General features: G+C 42.6%; 1 protein-coding gene across 1 annotated transcript in view; it reads right to left on the bottom strand.

Moving 5' to 3' along the window:
- Positions 1-330: 330 nt before the first annotated feature.
- The window catches only part of LOC106598894 (serine/threonine-protein kinase N2-like), a 42,408-nt gene continuing 20,087 nt past the window's right edge, over positions 331-22,651 (bottom strand). Inside the window, exons 3-22 of the mRNA XM_014189916.2 lie at positions 20,147-20,301; positions 16,446-16,575; positions 16,042-16,187; positions 15,390-15,603; positions 14,910-15,095; positions 14,360-14,469; positions 13,935-14,078; positions 13,636-13,711; positions 13,119-13,260; positions 12,807-12,945; positions 12,370-12,512; positions 11,760-11,835; positions 11,254-11,345; positions 9,654-9,830; positions 8,733-8,795; positions 8,562-8,638; positions 6,696-6,838; positions 3,231-3,338; positions 2,954-3,034; positions 331-2,566 (exon numbers count right to left, since the gene is read on the bottom strand). Of these exons, the coding sequence (XP_014045391.1) occupies positions 2,363-2,566; positions 2,954-3,034; positions 3,231-3,338; positions 6,696-6,838; positions 8,562-8,638; positions 8,733-8,795; positions 9,654-9,830; positions 11,254-11,345; positions 11,760-11,835; positions 12,370-12,512; positions 12,807-12,945; positions 13,119-13,260; positions 13,636-13,711; positions 13,935-14,078; positions 14,360-14,469; positions 14,910-15,095; positions 15,390-15,603; positions 16,042-16,187; positions 16,446-16,575; positions 20,147-20,301 (2,606 nt within the window). The 3' untranslated portion in view covers positions 331-2,362. The remainder of the gene's footprint in view (positions 2,567-2,953; positions 3,035-3,230; positions 3,339-6,695; positions 6,839-8,561; positions 8,639-8,732; positions 8,796-9,653; positions 9,831-11,253; positions 11,346-11,759; positions 11,836-12,369; positions 12,513-12,806; positions 12,946-13,118; positions 13,261-13,635; positions 13,712-13,934; positions 14,079-14,359; positions 14,470-14,909; positions 15,096-15,389; positions 15,604-16,041; positions 16,188-16,445; positions 16,576-20,146; positions 20,302-22,651) is intronic.

Genomic DNA, 22,651 nt, shown 5'->3' with positions numbered 1-22,651 from the left:
TCACCTGGATTCAAGGTAAATTAGTCTCTTTACTATTCTTCGAGGTTTTGATCCTTCTACGCAAGATCATGTTTTAGTTGTCCACTTACCTCAACGCCAAAGTCAGGTCACTCCTTGCTATTTCTGCAAAGTACTCCAGCTTGGTCTGACTTCAGTAAGATGCACTGTGGGTCATGGATGAACAGTGGACTGCTGTAGTACGTTCATGGACAGTTCTATTGGGCATGTTGCTCTTCACACCATGGAAGAGATTCTCAAAGCAAAGAGACCAAGACATAACATGGGCTTGAAAGTGATGTGCTCACGCCAATAGAATACAATATGCAAAGGTAGCACAACTATTAAAAACATTTAATTTGTGCATTCATGATAGGCGACAAACCCCCAACAGCAAAATGCTTCTTTACACCAGGGCCAACATTCTTGTAACTTCAATGTGGTGTACCATTCAAAAAAGCTTGTCTGTTTTTGCAACACGCTCAAGCGGCCATTTAAGCACTGGGAGAAATAACTTTGTACAATCTATTTTCATAATTACACTAAACATAGGTCATAAAAAAATACTTATTGATAGTGTTATCAGCTTAATTGTGTGTACATACATATATGCCCTCCCCTGTAGTGATTCATTTACATAGTCTGCACAAACTGGCACTAAGTTTAAGCTTCAGAGTTTAGTTTCCGCTGGGTAAAGATCTGGGGCCAGCTTCCACAATCCTCCTAACGTGGAGGCAACTTCACTCTACACATAGGTTGATGTCAGTTTGACCATACATCCATTACTGTTTCCATAGTCCCACTGTCAGGACTGAATGGATGAGTTTTGGTAATCCGCTGTATCAGTCACTTCAGATCCACCATTTGACCAACTCCAATCATTGCAGGCTGTGACGTCTTCTGGTATCTTCAGTTAAAAGTATTGAGGTATCGAGGTTGGAATCAATTCTATTTCAAATCAGTTAATTCAGGTAGCGAATGGAAGTTCAACAGATTATGAATTTTCTGCATCGAATTGAATTATAATGGAACTGACCCACTCTGTTAGAAATGCTAGAGTAATTGATTCTATCCACAAGAGCACAACATTGCTAGCTGAATGCATTGTTATCCCCCAATAACTAAATCTGGGAATGTATAGCTCAGAGTACGAGTGCTGATCTAGGATCAGGTTCCCCTGTTCATGTAATCATTTTCATTGTGATCTAAAAGGCATAACTGATCCTAAATCAGCACTTCTACTCTGAGACACTTGATTCATATGCTTAATGGTGCTAGGAACCCACCAGAGGGAGCCTTGTCGGATAAGTCTCCATATTGTGTGCACCTTACAAATGACGACATTTAAAGCGGCAGTCGCTTTTGATGTCTCTAGAACTCTGTTCTACTGCTTAATTATTTCCCCTCTAACATCCTTATAGCATTACATAGTGAAACACGGTCCTGTATGCTAGTAAATGAGGGATAGTTCCAGTACCTTGAGGGCTAACTGGATGCACTGCTTTGTCTAATGATCATCTGTTTAAAAATAAAACATTTCTGCACTCTATTCTTTGAGAGTGAGCCAGCTCTTAGCTTTGCTAGCAGAAACAGGAAGGCATTCTTTAAAAAACGGTGGGAGGGTTCTCCCTGCATTGTTGCGAAGGGCCCGTAACTAGGCCCGTAACTAAGCATTTCACTGTTAGTCCACACCGGTTGTTTACGAAGCGTGTGACAAATAAGTGTGGGCGAGGGAGATGACAAGGATCAGCTAAAAGGGAGCCCTTACTTTGGCTTTCAAGTCAAAAGGCAGTAGTAGTCAAGATGTGTTGTCTTTAACCTCACGTGACAGTTCAGTGATAAATGCTTAAAACACTCATAATACAATATGGCAGACCTTACAGAGAGAAGTCATTTAGTTATGGCTTGAGAAATGACTCATTAATACGGATTAATAATATTCTGTACATGATAAAAAATAAAGACTGACTATGAATAACATGATGTTGCCGGCATTTCCTTTGACATAGTTCATATGAAAACCTTCTCAGTGGTCAGACAATAGACAACATGCGCTGGAGGCCTCCTTCTCCCTCTTCTCTCAAAATTCTCAGAAGAAATGCAAAATATAAATCTCTTTTTGTTAAAAAAAAGTTCTTCATTTTGTTAAAAAATAAACAAGGGTGTTCAGTTGTGGAGTCGGGGGGGGGTGTCTTTCAATGGCACAGAGTGCGCCTGAAGGCTGGAAGAGCAATGTTTTCCCCTCCCTCAACGGTTGTTTGGAAAAAAGGCTTTTTTTCAAATGTGAGCTACAGTCAGCGCTGTGTTTGGTTCACAGTGTGTGTTTGTTCAACGTGTTAGGAAGAGGGAGAAGGGGAGGGGGGGGCTAACACCAGTCTGCGATGTAGTCAAAGTCTGAGAACATGTCCTGCTCATTCTTGCTGAGCGCCCTGGGTTCTCTGGGCGGGGTCAGGATGGGCGCTTCTGAGGTAAATTCGTTGTCGAAGTTGCTGACGTCGTTGGAGTCCTGGATGGTCGGCACAAACGGAGGCTTCACCTTCTTGGACAGTAGTCCGTTCCAATCCATATTCTGGGGGGAGAAAGGAAGGAGAAAATTGATGAAAGAGTGAACTTATGTCAACTATCAGGACAGACATGTATTGAATCGTCTACCTTGTGAGAAAAAAAGCTAATGACAACCAAGATAAGTAGACAAGTCTAATGAACATTATAAACTGGGTGGTTTGAGCCTTGAATGCTGATTGGCTGACAGCTATGGTATATCTGACCATATACCATGGGTATGCACAAAACACATTTTATATTGGCCATTTACCACACCATCTCAGGCCTTATTGCTTAAGTAGCCTACATATGTAATGATAAGGTGTCCACATTACCTGTAATCAAGGCTGTTTTGGTTTACAATATCAAAACAGATGAAATATATACAATTTAAAAAACACTTTCAACTTACTCTGAAGAACAGATGTTTCTTTACTTCTTCAGCGTCTCGTTCTCCTGCCCCAAGACGTCTTTCTGGACTCCTCCTCAAAAGCTACAAACAAAAAGAGCATAACAAAGCAGAGTAAACATTAAAGCTGTGTTTCAATAACACCATTGTCTTTTGTTTCTTCTCAGTTCACACTTTGTGACAGCTGATAGCAGTCATTTGAGGTGTTGTGTTTCAGTAAAGGTCAATCTGAGGTGACTGCACCATTTGAAGTTGGTAGTAGAACTTCACCAGAACCCACCCTTCTCATGATGGAGATGGCCTCTGTTGAGAGGAACCTTGGGTAGCGGACTTCATCGTTGACAATGCTGTCAAACACCTCCTCCTCATCGTCCCCTGGGAATGGAGACTGGGACGGGAAAAAAAATTATATATTTTTGCACATTCAGTCTATGATTGAGAATGGTACTTTTTTTTTTTATAAGGACAAGTACTGACCAGGTCAGCTATGTACAGTTGAAGTCGGAAGTTTACATACACTTAGGTTGGGGACATTAAAACTAGTTTTTCCACTCCAACCACTCCACAAATTTCTTATTAACAAACTATTGTTTTGGCAAGTCGGTTAGGACATCTACTTTATGCATGACACAAGTCATTTTTCCAACAATTGTTTGCAGACAGATTATTTCACTATATCACAATTCCAGTGGGTCAGAGGTTTACATACACTTAAGTTTACTGTGCCTTTAAACCACTTGGAAAATTCAAGAAAATTATGACAATGCTTTAGAAGCTTCTGATATGCTAATTGACATCATTTGAGGCCATGTATTTCAAGGCCCACCTTCAAACTCAGTGCCTCTTTACTTGACATCATGGGAAAATCAAAAGAAATCAGCCAAGACATCAGAAAAAAAATTGAAGCCACTGCTCCAAAACCACCATAAAAAAGCCAGACTACGGTTTGCAACTGCACATGGGAACAAAGATCATACTTTTTGGAGAAATGTCCTCTGGTCTGATGAAACAAAAATAGAACTGTTTGGCCATAATGACCATTGTTATGTTTGGAGGAAAAAGGGGGATGCTTGTAAGCCGAAGAACACCATCCCAACCATGAAGCACGGGGGTGGCAGCATTATGTTGTGGAGGTGCTTTGCTGCAGGAGACACTGGTGCACTTCACAAAATAGATGGCTTCATGAGGAAGGAAAAGTATGTGGATATATTGAAGCAACATCTCAAGACATCAGTCAGGAAGTTAAAGCTTGGTCGCAAATGGGTCTTCCAAATGGACAATGACCCCAAGCATACTTCCAAAGTGGTAGCAAAATGGCTTAAGGTCAACAAAGTCAAGGTATTGGAGTGGCCATCACACAGCCCTGACCACAATCCTATAGAACATTTGTGGGCAGAACTGAAAAAGTCTGTGTGAGCAAGGAGGCCTACAAACCTGACTCAGTTACACCAGTTCTGTCAGGAGGAATGGGCCAAAATTCACCCAACTTATTGTGGGAAGCTTGTGGAAGGCTACCTAAACATTTGACCCAAGTTAAACAATTGAAAGGCAATGCTACCAAATACTAATTGAGTGTATGTAAACTTCTGACCCACTGGGAATATGATGAAAGAAATAAAAGCTGAAATAAATCACTCTATTATTCCGACATTTCACATTCTTAAAATAAAGTGGTCATCCTAACTGACCTAAGACAGGGAATTTTTACTAGGTTTAAATGTCAGGAAATGTGAAAAAGTGAGTTTAAATGTATTTGGCTAAGGTGTATGTAAACTTCCGACTTCAACTGTATATAATGTTAGAATGGTTATGACAATTGTGGTTTTGTGCTAATGTTTTTTTTGCCATTATCATCTTGTCAATTCAATTCTAAAAATGTAAAAACTATATATATATATATATATATATATATATATATATATATATATATATATATATATATATATATATATATATATATACACACATACACACACACACACACATTACCAGTCAAAAGTTTGGACACCTACTCATTTCAAGGGCTTCTTCATTTTCTACATTGTGGAATAATAGTGAAGACATCAAAACTATGAAATAACACACATGGAATCATGTAGTAACCAAAAAAACTATTTTAGATTCTTCAAAGTAGCCACCCTTTGCCTTTATGACAGCTTTGCACACTCTTGGCATTCTCTCAACCAGCTTCATGAGGAATGCTTTTCCAACAGTTTTGAAGGTGTTCCCACATATGCTGAGCACTTGTTGGCTGGTTTTCCTTCACTCTGCGGTCCAACTCATCCCAAACCATATCAATTGGGTTGAGGTCGGGTGATTGTGGAGGACAGGTCATCTGATGCAGCACTCCATCACTCTCCTTCTTGGTCAAATAGCCCTTACACAGCCTGGAGGTGTGTTGGGTCATTGTCCTGTTTAAAAACAAATGATAGTCCCACTAAGCACAAACCAGATGGGATGGCGTATCGCTGCAGAATGCTGTGGTAGCCATGCTGGTTAAGAGTGCCTTGAATTCTAAATAAATCACTGACAATGTCACCAGCAAAGTACCAACACACCACCTCCTCCATGCTTCACAGTGGGAACCACACATGCAGAGATCATCCGTTCACCTACTCTGGGTCTCACAAAGACACGACAGTCGGAACCAGAAATCTCAAATTTGGACTCATCAGACCAAAGGACACATTTCCACCAGTCTAATGTCCAATGTCCATGATTCTTGGCCCAAGCAAGTCTCTTCTTCTTATTAGTGTCCTTTAGTAGTGATTTCTTTGCAGCAATTCAACCATGAAGGCCTGATGGGGCTCCCGATTGGTGCAGCGGTCTAAGGCACTGCATCTCAGTGCTAGAGGCGTCACTACAGACCCTGGTTCGATCCAGGGCTGTATCACAACCAGCCGTGATCAGGAGTCCCATTGGGCGGCGCACAATTGGCCCGGCGTCCGGGTTAGGCAGTCATTGTAAATAATAATTTGTTCTTAACTGACTTGCCTAGTTAAATAAAAAATAAAATTCAGTCTCCTCTGAACAGTTGATGTTGAGATTAATCTGTTCCTTGAACTCTGTGAAGCATTTATTTGGGCTGCAATCTGATGTGCAGTTAACTCTTATGAACTTATCCTCTGCAGCAGATGTAACTCTGAGTCTTCCTTTCCTGTGGCATCCTCATGAGAGCCAGTTTCATCATAGCGCCTGATGGTTTTTGCGATTGACTGACCTTCATGTCTTAAAGTAATGATGGACTGACTATCTTTTCTCTTTTTTATTTGAGCTGTTCTTGCCATAACATGGATTTGGTATTTTACCAAATAGGGCTATCATCTGTATACCACCCCTACCTTGTCACAACACAACTGACTGGCTCAAACTCATTAAGAAGAAAATAAATTCCACAAATTAACTTTAACAAGGCACACCTGTTAATTGAAATGCATTCCAGGTGACTACCTCATGAAGTTGGTTGAGAGAATGTCAAGCATATGCAAAGCTGTCATCAAGGCAAAGGGTGGCTACTTTGAAGAATCTAAAATATTCCATGTGTTATTTCATAGTTTTGATGTCTTCACCATTATTCTACAATGTAGAAAATAGTAAGAATAAAGAAAAACCCTTGGTTAAGTAGGTGTTCTAAAACTTTTGACTGGTACTGTATATATATATATTTTAGAGTTGATCAAATATTGGCCAGCTTTAAGAGCCATTGAGTAGGTATGCATCCATATGACAGGTGAGAACCACTAACCTCTCCAACCAGCATCTCAAAGACGAGGACCCCCAGACCCCACCAGTCCACAGCACGCGTGTACGACGTCTCCGTCAGAACCTCTGGGGCCAGGAACTCAGGAGTACCACAAAACGTGCTGGTGCGGTCCCTGAACCCCATTCCTGCCAGAAAACACATAACCATGATACATACATACAGACTTTACTGTCCACCCAGACATGGAAATCTGACACCCACATAAGTTTCAGATCAGCATACAGTGCATTCAGAAGGTATTTAGACCCCTTGACTTTTTCCACATTTTGTTACGTTACAGCCTTTTTCTGAAATGGATTTAAAAAAAAAAAATCCCCCCTCAATCTACACATAATACCCCATAATGTCAAAGCAACATATTTCAGGTTTTTTTGTTACAAAAAAAATAAACTATCACATTTCTATAAGTATTCAGACCCTTTAAATCAGTACTTTGTTGAAGCACCTTTGGCAGCGATTACAGCCTCGAGTCTTCTTGGCTATGATGCTTCATGTTGCCACAACTGTGCTTGGGGAGTTTCTCCCATTCTTCTCTGCAGATCCTCTCAAGCTGTCAGGTTGGATGGGGAGCATCACTGCACAGCTATTTTCAGGTCTCTCCAGAGACGTTAGATCGGGTGTAAGGCCTTGCTCCGGCTGGGCCACTCAAGGACATTCAGAGACTTGTCCCGAAGCCACTCCTCCGTTGTCTTGGCTGTGTGCTTAGGGTCGTTGTCCTGTTGGAAGGTGAGCCTTAGTCAGAGGTCCTGAGTGCTCTGGAGCAGGTTTTCATCAAGGATCTATCTGTACTTTGCTCCGATCATCTTTTCTGACTAGTCTCCCTGCCGCTGAAAAACATACCCACAGCATGATGCTGCCACCACCATGATTCACCATAGGGATGGTCCCAGGTTTCCTCAAGAAGCGACACTTGGCATTCAGGCCAAAGAGTTTAATCTTGGTTTCAGAGGTCAGAGTCCTTTAGGTACCTTTTGGCAAAATCCAAGCGGGCTGTCATGTGCCGTTTACTGAGGAGTAGCTTCCATCTGGCCACTCTGCCATAAAGGCCTGATTGGTGGAGTGCTGCAGAGGTAGTTGTCCTTCTGGAAGGTTCTCCCATCTCCACAGATGAACTCTGGAGCTCTGTAGATGAACATCGGGTTCTTGGTCACCTCCCTGACCATGGCCCTTCTCCCCCAATTGCTCAGTTTGGCTGGGCGGCCAGCTCTAGGAAGAGGTGGTTGGTGGTTCCAAACTTCTTCCATTTAAGAATGATGGAGGCCACTGTGTTCTTGCTGCAGAAATGTTTTGGTACCCTTCCCCAGATCGGTGCGACACAATTCTGTCTTGGAGCTCTGCAGACAATTCCTTTGACCTAATTGCTTGGTTTATGCTCTGACATGCACTGTCAACTGTGGGACCTTATCTGGACAGGTGTGTGCCTTTCCAAATCATGTCCAATCAATTGAATTTACCTCAGACTCCAAATCAATTTGTAGAAACATCTCAAGGATGACCAATGGAAACAGGATGCACCAGAGCTCAATTTCGAGTCTCATAGCAAAGGGTCTGAATACTTATGTAAATAAAATATGTTGTTAATCTTTAAGAAATTTGTTAAATTTTCTAAAAACCTGTTTTTGCTTTGTCATTATGGGGTATTGTGCTTAGATTGATGAGGACATTTGTTTATTTAATCCATTTAAAAATAGGGCTGTAACGTAACAAAATGTGGATAAAGTCAAGGGGTCTGAATACTTTCTGAATGCACCTTATATAGAGTCAGGGTAAGGTTATTATACATTCAATGGTGTTGGAACAGTGAGAGATGGCATTAAGTTGAGGTTGTGTGATTTTTGTCCTATTTACCCTCTTTGCATAGGCCAAAGTCAGCTATTTTTACATAGCCCTCAGTGTCCAAGAGCAGATTGTCAAGCTTCAGATCTCTGAAAGTAAAACAAAAATAAATTAATCATGAGAATCAGTATCAATATATTATAAGAGTATATATATTCACCCAGTGAATGGAATTATTCTTACCTGTACACAATCTTATGTTCGTGTAAAAACTGTAATCCCAATACGACACAAGCTGCATAAAATCTACAAGAGAAAATAAAAAGTGGATTTCAGCAAAAAAATCTGAGAAAATTTGAAGAGAATCCACTTCATGATTTAGCGTAACACTGAAAACAAGACAGTGGATATAGAGGTGAGCACTTAAGATACTATTTCAAAGCAAATTGCACCAGAAAATAATCTTGGCACAGAAACAAACACTTTGGTGCTCACAAAGGAAGTGAACCATATTACTACTAGACAAAAATACCTTAAAGATGAAATTCACAGTAGGGGAAACCTCCCCACTATCTGCCCCATGGCCATTAAGGTTTTTGTTTTGTTGACAAAGCAGAGCTGGGGAGCAACGCAGTAAAAATAAAATGGCAGCACATATGCTGCTGTTCTATCACGTGTGCAATGTCAGAGGGGGAAAAAACAACTGTGGTTTGCAGTAACTTCTGTTGTAATATCACAAACAGACGTGGCAGTTTCATTATTAAGGATTTTAGCTTTTTAAAAAAGGGGAAATCTGCAGTTTCTACATCCATTTTTGGACTTATAATTTACTGATTGATTCTGGAAGAATATAACATATAAATGCCTCATGAACTTGGTTAAACTGTAATACCCCCCATCAGAACCCAAAATATAAGATAGTTTACAAACATTGGAGTAAAACAAAGTAAATGTAAAACAAACATTATAAAACCTCAACATGGTTAAAAGTATCATTTTGATATAATGGATGGTCAGTCCTTGTATAGGTCTATGAATATGAGAGTGATTACATTTCTCAAGCCCCATCCCATAGCTTTTTTAGCAAAACAGGGGCGGGAGGGGCTTTGTTATTGAGTTCAGCTTTAAAGCATATAAACAAGAAAGAAAAATGGTGTCACTCACATGGCCCTGGGCTCGGAGAAGACGTCAGAGTGGATGTGCATCATCAGGTCTCCCCCAGCAGCGTACTCCATGACGAAGCACACGTGCTCCTGCGTTTGGAAGCAGGCGAAGAGGTTGACCAGGAACGGGTGGCGCACGCTGTTCACCGTCTCAAATATACGCTTCTCACACATCAGACTGGGGGGGAAGACCGAGAGACAAAGATGTAAGCCACTGATGCCTGGGAAAGAAAATCTCGTTAATGCTACTTAAAATCCATGTGTAAATCAATTCCTGAAAAGAAAGGAAATCAGACCAAACTTGTCTGAGCTGAGCTAATATCTTTCCCAGCATCAACTGTTAAAGGATTAATATGTAGAAATCGCTCTGCCAGTGTCTGGTTGCAAAAAATAAAAAATATTTCACTTAGTTTCAGTTGATTTGACAAAACAACCAATGTATAATGTAGAGCAGGGCTCTCCAACCCTGTTCCTGGAGAGCTTCCCTCCTGTAGGTTTTCACTCCAACCCTGTTCCTGGAGAGCTTCCCTCCTGTAGGTTTTCACTCCAACCCTGTTCCTGGAGAGCTTCCCTCCTGTAGGTTTTCACTCCAACCCTGTTCCTGGAGAGCTACCCTCCTGTAGGTTTTCACTCCAACCCTCTTCCTGGAGCGCTACCGTCCTGTAGGTTTTCACTCCAACCCTGTTCCTGGAGCGCTACCCTCCTGTAGGTTTTCAATTCAACCCTGATCTAGTGCAGCTGATTTATAATAGTTAGCCGATTGAAAACCTACAGGAGGGTAAGCTCTCTGGGTACAGGGCTGGATTGAAAACCTACAGGAGGGTAGCTCTCTGGGTACAGGGCTGGATTGAAAACCTACAGGAGGGTAAGCTCTCTGGGTACAGGGCTGGATTGAAAACCTACAGGAGGGTAAGCTCTCTGGGTACAGGGCTGGATTGACAACCTACAGGAGGGTAGCTCCCTGGGTACAGGGCTGGATTGAAAACCTACAGGAGGGTTGCACCCTGGGTACAGGGCTGAAGAGACCTGTTTTAGAGAATCCTTGTACCATCTAAACCTGTGAAATGTCTTCAATAACCCAAAATATCTGGTGTACAAAACCGAAAGTAAAAAGACGCAAAAATATGAAACTAAAAGGACATAAAACGGACCTACCGCTTACCAGGCTTGCTTTCCTGAGAATGACAAGTCTATAGCTCACCTTTCTTTGTGAATTTGGTCAGTTTGAGTACAAAGCTACATATTGCGCCCATATCATATTCCCTGTGGCTCAGTTGGTAGAGCATGGTGTTTGCAAAGCCAGGGTTGTGGGTTCGATTCCCACGGGGGGCCAGTACAAAAAAAAAGTAAAAAATAAAATGTATGAAATGTATGCATTCACTACTGTAAGTCGCTCTGGATAAGAGCATCTGCTAAATGACTAAAATGTAAATGTAAAATATCAATGGACTTTCTTTTTGCTCGTAGTCAACTCTGAACTGAATTACACGGCTAAACAAAGGTAAACGGTTCAGCTCATCAAACAAACAATTCAAAAGACATCAGTATCTGGCCTACTTGGTTGAAGTGCACATGTTGAGCCCCTTGGTTGAGCCCCTTACCTGTCCACCTCGTCACGAGCCACAATGTCTCCTTTCTTCAGGGCTTTGATGGCAAACATCTCTCCTGTGCTTTTATACTCGGCTAACAATACCTGTGTGAAATGAGAGAAGAGAGGAGGCATTTTAGGAAAGCTGGGTTGAGATTTTCAGTAAGAGCACATTTCTCTAGAGCAGGGTTTCCCAAACTCAGTCCTGGGCGTGTGCACATGGCGCCCCCCCCAGTGCACGTTTTGGTTTTTGCCCTAGCACTACACAGCTGATTAAACTAATCAAAGATTGATGATAAGTTAGTTATTTTAAATCAGCTGTGTAGTGCTAGGGGAATACTAAACATGCACCTAGGGAGGGTCCTAGGACCTCTAAAACAGGGACGGGTAACTCCAGTCCTCCGGGTTTTGATTGACTCCAATAATCAACTAATCATGATCTTTAGTTTAGAACACAATTAGTTTAAAATCAGCTGTGTTTGCTAGGGATGAGAAATGGGTTGGGTGTGTGCCACGTACCTTTCCGAAATGACCACGACCAAGGACTGCAACACATTTAAAGTCTCTGAGACTAAACTGAAATTGTTCTTCTTCCCTGGAAATGGAGGTAGATGTACATCAGATATCATATATTCAATGGAAAAACACAGACAAACTAATGGTGTCCTGTGTGGCTCAGTTGGTAGAGCATGGTGCTTGCAACACCAGGGCTGTGGGTTTGATTCCCACAGAGGACCACTACTATAAGTCGCTCTGGATAAGAGCATCTGCTAAATGACTAAAATGTAAAATATTTTTGTTATTGCTTTCAATAAGAAAATAAATAACCAATCAATTAAGAGGTAAAAACATGCACTTCCTCATGGAAGTTGAACAATACAGCGCCCCCAATAAATTAATTATAACCAATCAAACAAAAACAAACGCCTATTAAAAGTACGTCATGAATGCATCAGTTTCTACCAAAAATGTCCTCAAACAGTTAAAACAATATTTGAGTCACAGATCTTCACCCTATTTGAGAGTCAAAGAATTGCTGCTCTTGATCACATAATGAGTAATTATTTAGGATTTGTAAATCAGTGATTCTGCGCAGTTCAACTGCAATGTAGTCGTCAGTGAGCTCTACCTTATCTCCTTCTGTATGGCTGTGAGCTCCAGGCCTGGAGGCTGGATCTCCTGCTTTGCTACCTTGTCTAGTCTGTCTAGGTCTGACGACTTCACAGCTATGCTGTTCCTCTTGTTCAGGAAATCAAACGATGCCAGGGCGTCCTGCAACGGCATAACACACTTTTTAGGAGGATGGGGCAGCGTGGTTGTGTTCAGTGTGGCACACTGTAACAAAATGTTTTGCAACGGAAAAAGTTACTGTTCGGATTCAGGTAGTACAGCCCAGCTTCAAAACGTTTTCACAGAGCAAGACCCAGGTTTCCATTGACAGTTTTTTAATGTTTTAATTTGCTTGAACTGGGATGACCATTCCCACTATCATAACTATTATCATATATGACTACATGTGCACTACTTCCTCTATCAGGCATCTCAATGGTAACCCCATATCCGTACCTGTACTTCCTCCTTGTCGGGCAGTTTGTTGTCCTGTGCCAGTGGTTCTCTGATGCCAGCGGGTACAGGGTAGTGCTTGGGTCCCGGGGTTGGCTCTTTGTCAAAGTCCAGCTTGGTCACCAACGGTTCACTGATGGGACTGGAAGGAAAGGTGCCACATCTTAATGAGAGAGTCTACAGACTGTGTGTGAAGATGTTATGAAGGTCTCTGGCAGTTGTGACAGTGTGTGCATACAAACACCAGTGTGAATTCATGCCTGAGAGAGAGAGATATATATATATATATACACATATACATACACACACACACACCTGGTAGGTGTTGGAGATCCTGGCAGACTGCTGGTCCCGGTCTCAGCCACCTGTGGGCTGACTGTGGGTAAGGCCCTTCTGACCAGGCGTCCCCAGGTGGCAATGTTGATGTTCATCTGAGGAGCACGCAGGAACGTCTTCCCTGAGGAGGGACACAGGATAGGTCAGTGACTCACTAACCTCCTTAACAGCGGTCACAAAGCTGGACGGGGGAACACTAGTCCTCACAACACCCCTACAGACCCTATGACCGGGGGTGACCGTGGAAATCATCACCTCACCATTATTTGACTACTGATATTTAGTGTAAGACACTGAATTAAGCCATCCAACAAGGACAATAAATAGTGTCCTGAACACCAAAGCAACTATGTGATTTCTCAGACAAATTTAGATGTAATTAATATTTTCCATTAAAAACATTGTTTTTTTCCTGTGGACCTCCTGTTGAGTATGAAGTAAATTGTATTCTGCTTTGGGCCCTATTTTTGTGTTTTCTCAGAAAATGACAAGTTACCTTGCTGCTTTGAGAAGATCTTTTTTTGTCTCTGCAGTTTGGGTCGCCGTTCAATGACAGGGGTGAAAAATGTGACCTGAACAAAAATCCATAGTTTGGAGGAGACATACAGGACACCAAGCAAACAGGCTTAATCATAGGAAGGTATTGATAAATGGGTGGTGTTCATTAGGGCAAACACGGAAAACATTTAAAACCACTAGCACCGAAAACTAAAATGAGCATTTCTTATTGGACAGGTCCAGGTAGTCCCCTTCAGTTAATGAACACAACCCTGGTGTAGTGTCAATGTGGGATACCTCTGCAAACAGGGTTCCCTGAGGCTCCAGGTAGAGACACATGCCGTGACGCTGGTTGTCCAGGAAGTCCTCCAGTCGCAGGAACTTGACAGCACACAGCGAGCGCCAGTCTCTCCAGTACACCGAGATCTCCAGCTCACGAGACTGCAGGTCAAACAATGTACACAAGTTCAAGCGCACAAATACACAAGTAAAGTCAAGTATTCATAGGGTATCATTTCGTGGTGCATTGTGATTTCATTTGAAACCTTTCTTCAACGATGTGCATTACTAGGAGATTATTTAACTAGCGTCTAGTGAACTGAGGAATCCACTAGTCTTCTCCTCATAACAAATACTGATGTAGAAAATACCAAAATTAAACTGGCTGCCAGATAATGAGGTTTGCAATATGCTTATAAGTTAACTGTGTGTGCGTGTCGTACCCTATCCAGCTCCAGTGTAAACTTCTGATCCCAGGACTGGTTACTGACAGGTCTCCAGTTGGTCTGTCCCACCACTGTATTGTCCAGCTTCAGCACAGCACTGATTTCATCTGGAGAGTAAAAAAGATTTAATACCATTTCCTGCCAAAAATGTACATATTATAGTTCATACATACATGTATTGTTGAAATGACTATACATTTAAACGAACAGGGTGATCTTCCTTTAGGACACACTACATATAGAGTGCTGTGGTTTCTGTATATTTATAGTTCTGCTACAACTCATCCTCTCAAGCAGAGGGGATGATGGCAGCGGTAATCAGTCACTCGACAGGTTTCAGGTTTCTCCAATGTGCTTTTGTAAAGTGTGTATATGGCAGTGTCTGAAATGGGCCCTATATAGGGAATAGGGTGCCATTTCAGACAACTATGTATTAATATTGGACATAATAAATTCTTGGATTTCTGATGGTGACAAAAAAGCTATCAATGGATTAAGTTATTGATGGAGGGCTAGTAGGAGAGACTGTTGGTGTTAGGAGACTCACTGGAGAGGTCTTCACTCTTGGAGAGGTTCCGTGCGCTGGCACCTCGGTTGCGATTCCCCCGGCTCATGAAGGAGGAGCGCGTCTCGCTGGGGCTCCAGCCAGGCAGCAGCACGGAACCGACTTTGGAACGACCCGGAACGTTCTCCAGCAGGTCCTGGCAGCCCATGAGCCTGACATCTAGCGTGCCTGTGGGAGACGAGAGATTTATCATAAAGTGATAGATTTTATGAGCCCAGGCTAAGCACAGTGCTACAGCACTACCATCATGATATATTGGTAACTGCATACTTTAAAGACTGAAATCCCAAAATGCCAGTACATAAAAGGCTAGAACTTGAGATCTTTGTAAGTCAAGTTTTCGCACAAATCTTCCATTGACAAGATTAACAGGCGCATATCTCAAGTTAAGATTCAGCTCTACATTCAGAGGTTAACCGCATGCAACTGATGACCACTGCTGTGGGATATAAGCCCTTTTACCTGTGAGTGCGGCTGGCTTGGCCACGGTGCTGTATTGGTTCTGGGTGGAGATGATGCTGGAGCGCAGGCTGAGGGCGGGCGAGGACATGAGGGACAGCTCCTCCACGATGTTGGTGCTGCGAGGGTGGTTCTTGGGTAGCTCACTCAGCCTCTGCTCCAGGGAGTACTTGAGCAGGTCTAGCTTTTGACTGGACTCGTTGAAACGGGCCTGGGCCTGGGGAGAAAAGCAAGGTTGAGGGTCAAAACAGGGGCATCTTCAGTTGGCACTAAATGGGTGAAAACTCAGAATGTACAATTTAGTTTTATTTTTTATTTCAAAATGTGTTTGCTCTCATAATGGTTTCTACAGAATGTGGTCCAGGAAAAACAAGTTCACAAACAGAATGGGTATTTTGTATAGAGTTTGTCCAACAGGCACGCCCAGACATTTTGAAAGCGTTTGCTCCCATTTTGGGCATAAGTTTGTTGAGCAGTGAGTTGACTAAGGGTTTAGGAATAGCTTTCGAAAACATATTTTTTTGTCTAGTTGTTTTTGGGGCCAGGGTAGGAGTGCTGACCTAGGATCAGTTTAGCCTTTTAGATCATAATTATATAGACTATGGGACCTGATCCTAAATCAGCACTCCTACTCAACTATAGCTGTGGTCTGTACCTCTGAGTGTGCCCTCTTCTCCGTGACTTTGCCAGAGCCCAGGAGCTTCATTACATTCTTGGCGCCCTCGGCCACGGCTGACTCTATCCTGGCGTGGTGACACAGCTCCTCTACCCGCAGGTCCAGCGGGCTGATGATGGGCTTGGCTGGAGGAAGAGGACCTTGTTAGAGAGACTATCAGGGCGTTTGAGGGGATCAGTTTGAGCAAGAGGAGGTGCAGAATCACTCATCTGGATCACACAGTCAGTAAATATTTAGGATGGAAGGTAATCTCTAGATCAGTGATTCCATGTAGTGAATCCACTGTGTGTGTGTGTGTGCTTGTGTATCCATATGTGTCAAAGGGGATAACACAGGACAGGAAGCCACGGACAGAATGAGTCACAGGCAGGTGTGCGTCTCACCCATGACGTCGTTGTTATCGAAGCTCAACTCGCTGGCCTGGCTGCCTTTGAGGATCTGCATCCTGATGAACTCAATCTTTGTCTTGCTGTCCTGGAGCATCTGTTGAGCAGTCGCTAGCAATTTCCGGTCCTGGGCAGAAAATGAAGACAACACTCACACCATCAACAGGTACACAGAGGCGTCTATAACAAAGTAACTCACTGGACTGTGTGATATTGATCAACATCTGATCTAAACAGCATTTCTTCATGAGTAAAATAACCCAAAACACCTGACCCAAATTCCACATCATACTTCAGACAGAATGTGTGGGTGCGTGCGTGGGTTACCCAATCGGAACACAGTCTCGTCAAATCATGACCTTAAGTGGAGCAAAAGTTTTCAATGAACACATGGAAAAAGTTATTCACCGCAGGCGAAAGTAGAATGCCATTGTGTTGTGTTATCGGTGACCCTCGAGTTGACGCACACACTGGCCCGTGGAGTAAACTAGTCGGCTCCACCCAGAATTCCTTTGGTGGAGGAGCGCACTATGCTATGCCGTGCCGGCGTAGAGGGCAGGAAAGGCTTCCAGTCTGACAGGCATTTCCTGGCTGACATCATCAGGCCATGCCATTTCCCACAGGATGGTGCCACTTTCTCCAGGCGCTCCAGCAGGGGAGCGCTGACCGGGGGTTGCCAACATTCCACACCTTGATATCATACATTTCTCACTAGAGGTCGACCGATTAATCGGAATGGGCGATTAATTAGGGCCGATTTCAAGTTTTCATAACAAATCGGTATTTTTGGCCACCGATTTGCAGATTTTTTAAATTTTATATATATATATATATATATATATATATATTTTTTATTTTTTTACCTTTATTTAACTAGGCAAGTTAGTTAAGAACACATTCTTATCTTCAATGACGGCCTAGGAACGGTGGGTTAACTGCCTTGTTCAGGGGCAGAACGACAGATTTTTACCTTGTCAGCTTGGGGATTCAACCTTATGGTTAACTAGTCCAACGCTCTAACCACCTGCGTTACGTTGCACTCCACGAGGAGCCTGCCTGTTACGCAAATGCAGTAAGAAGCCAAGGTAAGTTGCTAGCTAGCATTAAACTTATCTTATAAAAAACAATCAATCAATCATAATCACTAGTTAACTACACATGGTTGATGATATTACTAGTTTATCTAGCCTGTCCTGCGTTGCATATAATCGATGTGGTGCGCATTCGCGAAAAAGGACCGTCTTTGCTCCAATGTGTACCTAACCATAAACATCAATGTCTTTCTTAAAATCAATACACAAGTATATATTTTTAAACCTGCATATTTAGTTAATATTGCCTGCTAACATGAATTTCTTTTAACTAGGGAAAATGTGTCACTTCTCTTGCAAACAGAGTCAGGGTATATGCAGCAGTTGGGCCGCCTGGCTCGTTGCAAACTGTGAAGACTTCGCCAAACGGGGGATGAATTAACAAAAGCGCATTTGCGAAAAAAAGCACAATCGTTGCACGACTGTACCTAACCATAAACATCAATGCCTTTCTTAAAATCAATACACAGAAGTATATATTTTTAAACCTGCATATTTAGCTAAAAGAAATCCAGGTTAGTAGGCAATATTAACCAGGTGAAATTCTGTCAGTTCTCTTGCGTTCATTGCACGCAGAATCAGGTTACATGCAACAGTTTGGGCCGCCTGGCTCGTTGCGAACTAATTTGCCAGAATGTTACGTAACTATGAAATAACATTGTAGGTTGTGCAATGTAACAGGAATATTTAGACTTATGGATGCCACCCGTTAGATAAAATACGGAACGGTTCCGTACCTCACTGAAAGAATAAACGTGATAGTTTCCGGATTCGACCATATTAATGACCTAAGGCTCGTATTTCTCTGTGTTATTATGTTATAATTAAGTCTATGATTTGATAGAGCAGTCTGACTGAGCGATGGTAGGCAGCAGCAGGCTCGTAAGCATTCATTCAAACAGCACTTTACTGCGTTTTGCCAGCAGCTCTTTGCAATGCATTGCGCTGTTTATGACTTCAAGCCTATCAACTCCCAAGATTAGGCTGGTGTAACCAATGTGAAATGGCTAGCTAGTTAGCGGGTGCGCGCTAATAGCGTTTCGAACGTCATTCGCTCTGAGACTTGGGAGTGGTTGTTCCCCTTGCTCTACATGGGTAACGCTGCTTCGAGGGTGGCTGTTGTCGATGTGTTCCTGGTTTGAGCCCAGGTAGGAGCGAGGAGAGGGACGGAAGCTATACTGTTACACTGGCAATACTAAAGTGCCTATAAGAACATCCAATAGTCAAAGGTATATGAAATACAAATCGTATAGAGAGAAATAGTCCTATAATAACTACAACCTAAAACTTCTTACCTGGGAATATTGAAGACTCATGTTAAAAGGAACCACCAGCTTTCATATGTCTTCCCTGTGGCTCAATTGGTAGAGCATGGTGTTTGCAATGCCAGCATGGTGTGTGCAATGCCAGGGTTGTGGGTTCGATTCCCACAGGGGGGCCAGTACAAAAATTAAACAATGCATGAAATTAAATGTATGCACTCACTACTGTAAGTCGCTCTGGATAAGAGCGTCTGCTAAATGACGTAAATGTAATATGTTCTCATGTTCTGAGCAAGGAACGTTAGCTTTCTTACATGGCACATAATGCACTTTTACTTTCTTCTCCAACACTTTGTTTTTGCATTATTTAAACCAAATTGAACATGTTTCATTATTTATTTGAGGCTAAATTGATTTTATTGATGTATTATATTAAGTTAAAGTGTTCATTCAGTATTGTTGTAATTGTCATTATTACAAATAAATAATAAAAATCGTCCAATTAATCGGTATCGGCCTTTTTTGGGCCTCCAATAATCGGTATCGGCGTTGAAAAATCATAGTCGGTCGACCTCTAGTGCTCACAGCCAGCTATGGCTGATTTTAGCAAAGGGCACCTTTGCAAATAGAACGAAGCTAATACGCCACATCTTGCATAAAATGCTGTGGTTAGTAGTTAGCACTGAGGTTGCTATCATTCCACACTTTAGCGTTAATATCCCTAATGTATTAGTGCTGTATGATTTTAGCTGAATTCATCAGCATTCTACACCTTAGTAACCAGTGCAGAGCTAAATACGGCCTGATAATGCTCTGTTAATATGGCTGGGGTTACTTAACATGATTCTGCACAGGGAGTACTAGCTAGTTCTGTTAATACCATGTCTGGTGTCACTGCCAGGGACACTATCTTGTAGGTTAGTCCTACCATACACCATATTTATAATGGTGCTAACTGAGCTCAATATTTTGAATAATGGATTTTGTGGTCTCTTAAAAAGAAAATACCACTTTAAAAAAAAATATAATTTGGTATTTGCTCCATTATTCCACTGTTGATACAGTCCAAAAATGTTTTGCATGTCAGCAATCAAGTTTTCAAAATATAGAACTTTCAAAATACAGATATGTGTTGCATCATACTGTGACACTTTGGAAAAACCCTACCTGCTCATTTCCAAGAAGGGCCAAGTGAACAAGAGACTGCAAGGAGGGATTACCTGGAATTAACCAATAGGACACGCTCATTGTCGTTTTCTGTAGAGTTAAGTGCCCTAATGAACATGACCCAGAGGTCACAAACTGAAAATTACTGTTTGTGAATGTCAGAGGTCAGTGGGCATACCTTGGAAGAGCCGTTGGAGTACATCTGGATCATGTTCTCTGCCCCCTGTTTGACCTTCAGCTCAATGTCGTTCTGCTTCTTCAGGGCGGCCAAGCGGCTGTTGCTGGTGCACATCCTCGCCTCGCTAGCTGGGGTGTCCGGGGTCAAAGGGCACTCTAGAAACCAAGGTAGAAGATCGGAAAGGAAGATGTGAAGCTTGGATATTAAAACCCATTAAAGCGCTTACAATACAACAATAAAGTTTGCATGTTCATTAGCTATAACATTCAAAAGGCTTGTATGGAAGGTCTTAGTTGGCCATAATGCATTTCTTATCTTGTTCAATGCAGCCATATTCACCAGGTTGTTGTTTACCATCTACAACAAAGCAATTTGTGTAAAAACAGAAAGCCTGTTGGCAGCGATGGAATTTAAGGATTTTGGACACTGGCCAGCCGGGGAATTAGACTGAAATCTTTACTAGCCCGGGTCGAATATCTGTTCCATGCAATATTTCCAAATACTAAATGTCACTATCCCACGGGCTAGTTGGGCACATTTTCTACCAGCCCGGTCTGAAAAGTAATTTCCATCCCTGTCTGCTGGTATGAAAACTACTGATGACGGGGAATTCTTGTATGTACACTTAGATTCTTTACTAAATTCCCTGAAGAGTTGGGATTTCTGTTCCAAACAGCACAGAAGTTAGGGGAACCCTGTTGCGGTCTCTGGAAAAAAACAAGCACAAACTTGCTCAAGACAAGATGTGACGTTACTGTACATGCAAATATATGGTATGACTGACAGGCCCTTGTTGCGAAAAGCCGGGGTTGTGTTTATTAGGAACAAAACAGAAGAAAATGGACAAACACGGAGGGACTACCTGAAGGTGTCCAATATGAAATGCTCAAGTTCATCTTCCGTTGCAAAGCGCGTCGCTACAGTTTTGCCACCCAGGTACTCCGTGCTATTGTCCTGCCCCAGGGGCTGTTGGGTCCGGTGCTGTGCACACCTCAAGTACTCTCCTTCCTTCCCTCCAAAAACAAAAGTGTCCTCTATCATTTCAGTCAAGCTGCGGTGCTGAGGGATGAGCTCACTGGTTTTCATGCCTGGGCAGAACCCCTCAACGCTGCACCCCTACTCACCGCTGCACCCCGAGACGAGTGCTGAGCAAATGGTCGCTTCTTCACACACAGGTGGGCAAAAACCTGCCTGACTGACTTCTACTGTCTCTTACCGTCATCTTGGTGATAGTTTGAGGTAAACTGTACTCATTTTGAGGGTTAGATTTCATTTCAATTTACAGTTAAATTAGAACAGAAATAAGAGGTCCAATATTCCGCTCCAGCCATTACCACGAGCCCGTCTTCCCCAATTAAGGTGCGACCAACTTCCTGTGCTGAAATGGCTCCACAGCTGACCAACATATCCCTACCGCTAATAGCTCTAGGCCTATACCCAGTCAACAGCGCTAACCACAGTTAGCATTCAAATATCACACACACACACCGCTTTAGCATGAGAAGCACATCCTATTAAACATTGGCGTCTCTGGAGACGCCTCAGGAGGTCGTCAATTCATTCTAACAGAGTGTAATAATTAATTTAATCAGCCAATAACCTGGCAATGCATATGAAGGAGAACGTCAGGTTGCTAGGCAGCACCAGAGTCATAAAGTAATCTGCTAAATTAGCACTAACGAGAATGATTATGGGTCCGCAAGATTCCTACGAACATATGTTTGATCTGTGTTCAAGCTCAGACTGAGTGTAAGCAGATGCAAAAATACTCAGCTATGTTGTGTGTGTGCGGACTGTATTGCAGTCCTAACTGACATTCGATTATCTGTGTGTGCGTGTGTGTATGTATCTGTGTGTGTGTGCCTGTGACCCAGGGCTTCCCTCCAGAAGAGAGGGGTTTGGTCGGGGTCAGGACCAGTCAAGGGCCCCCTCCTCCACACAGCTCACGCTGGGCCAGCCGACAAATGCTGAGACATTGAATATGGTCCCGTGTGGCTCAACTGGTAGAACATGGTGCTTACAACAACAGGGTTGTGGGTTCGTTTCCCACGGGGGACCAGTATGAAAAAGTACCAACATGTATGCACTCCCTATTGTAAGTCGCTCTGGATAAGAGCGTCTGCTAAAATTACAACAAAAAAAGTAAATGAATATCAAGCCGGGTGATGTCACTCCTGGAGCGCTGACAGGGGAACCAGCCCAACGTCTGATCCAAGGTCAGCCACCGATAGGGTAGAACGCAACACATACAGTTACATCATCATTTAACAACTGCCCTAAGACTTGTTTAGTGTTGTCATATTGCTGGTTAAGGTTGGGTGTGAAAAAAAAAGGGGAAGATGATCTGACATCAGTTGTAGAGGACAGAACCCTCCCCCTGTTGCTCTAGAACTTGGCCTGAGGTCAGTTCCCAGTTCCACGACATACCATTGGCCATGCATCACTAAACAAAACACCTTTCTCATCAGATAAGGGTTCAATGAGTCAGGCTAAATTTGTTCCCAC

Source organism: Salmo salar, chromosome ssa03 (genome assembly GCF_905237065.1).
Source record: "Salmo salar chromosome ssa03, Ssal_v3.1, whole genome shotgun sequence".
Taxonomy (NCBI): domain Eukaryota; kingdom Metazoa; phylum Chordata; class Actinopteri; order Salmoniformes; family Salmonidae; genus Salmo; species Salmo salar.
The sequence above is the reverse complement of the archived record's forward strand: the minus strand, read 5'-3'. Positions and strand labels throughout refer to the sequence as shown.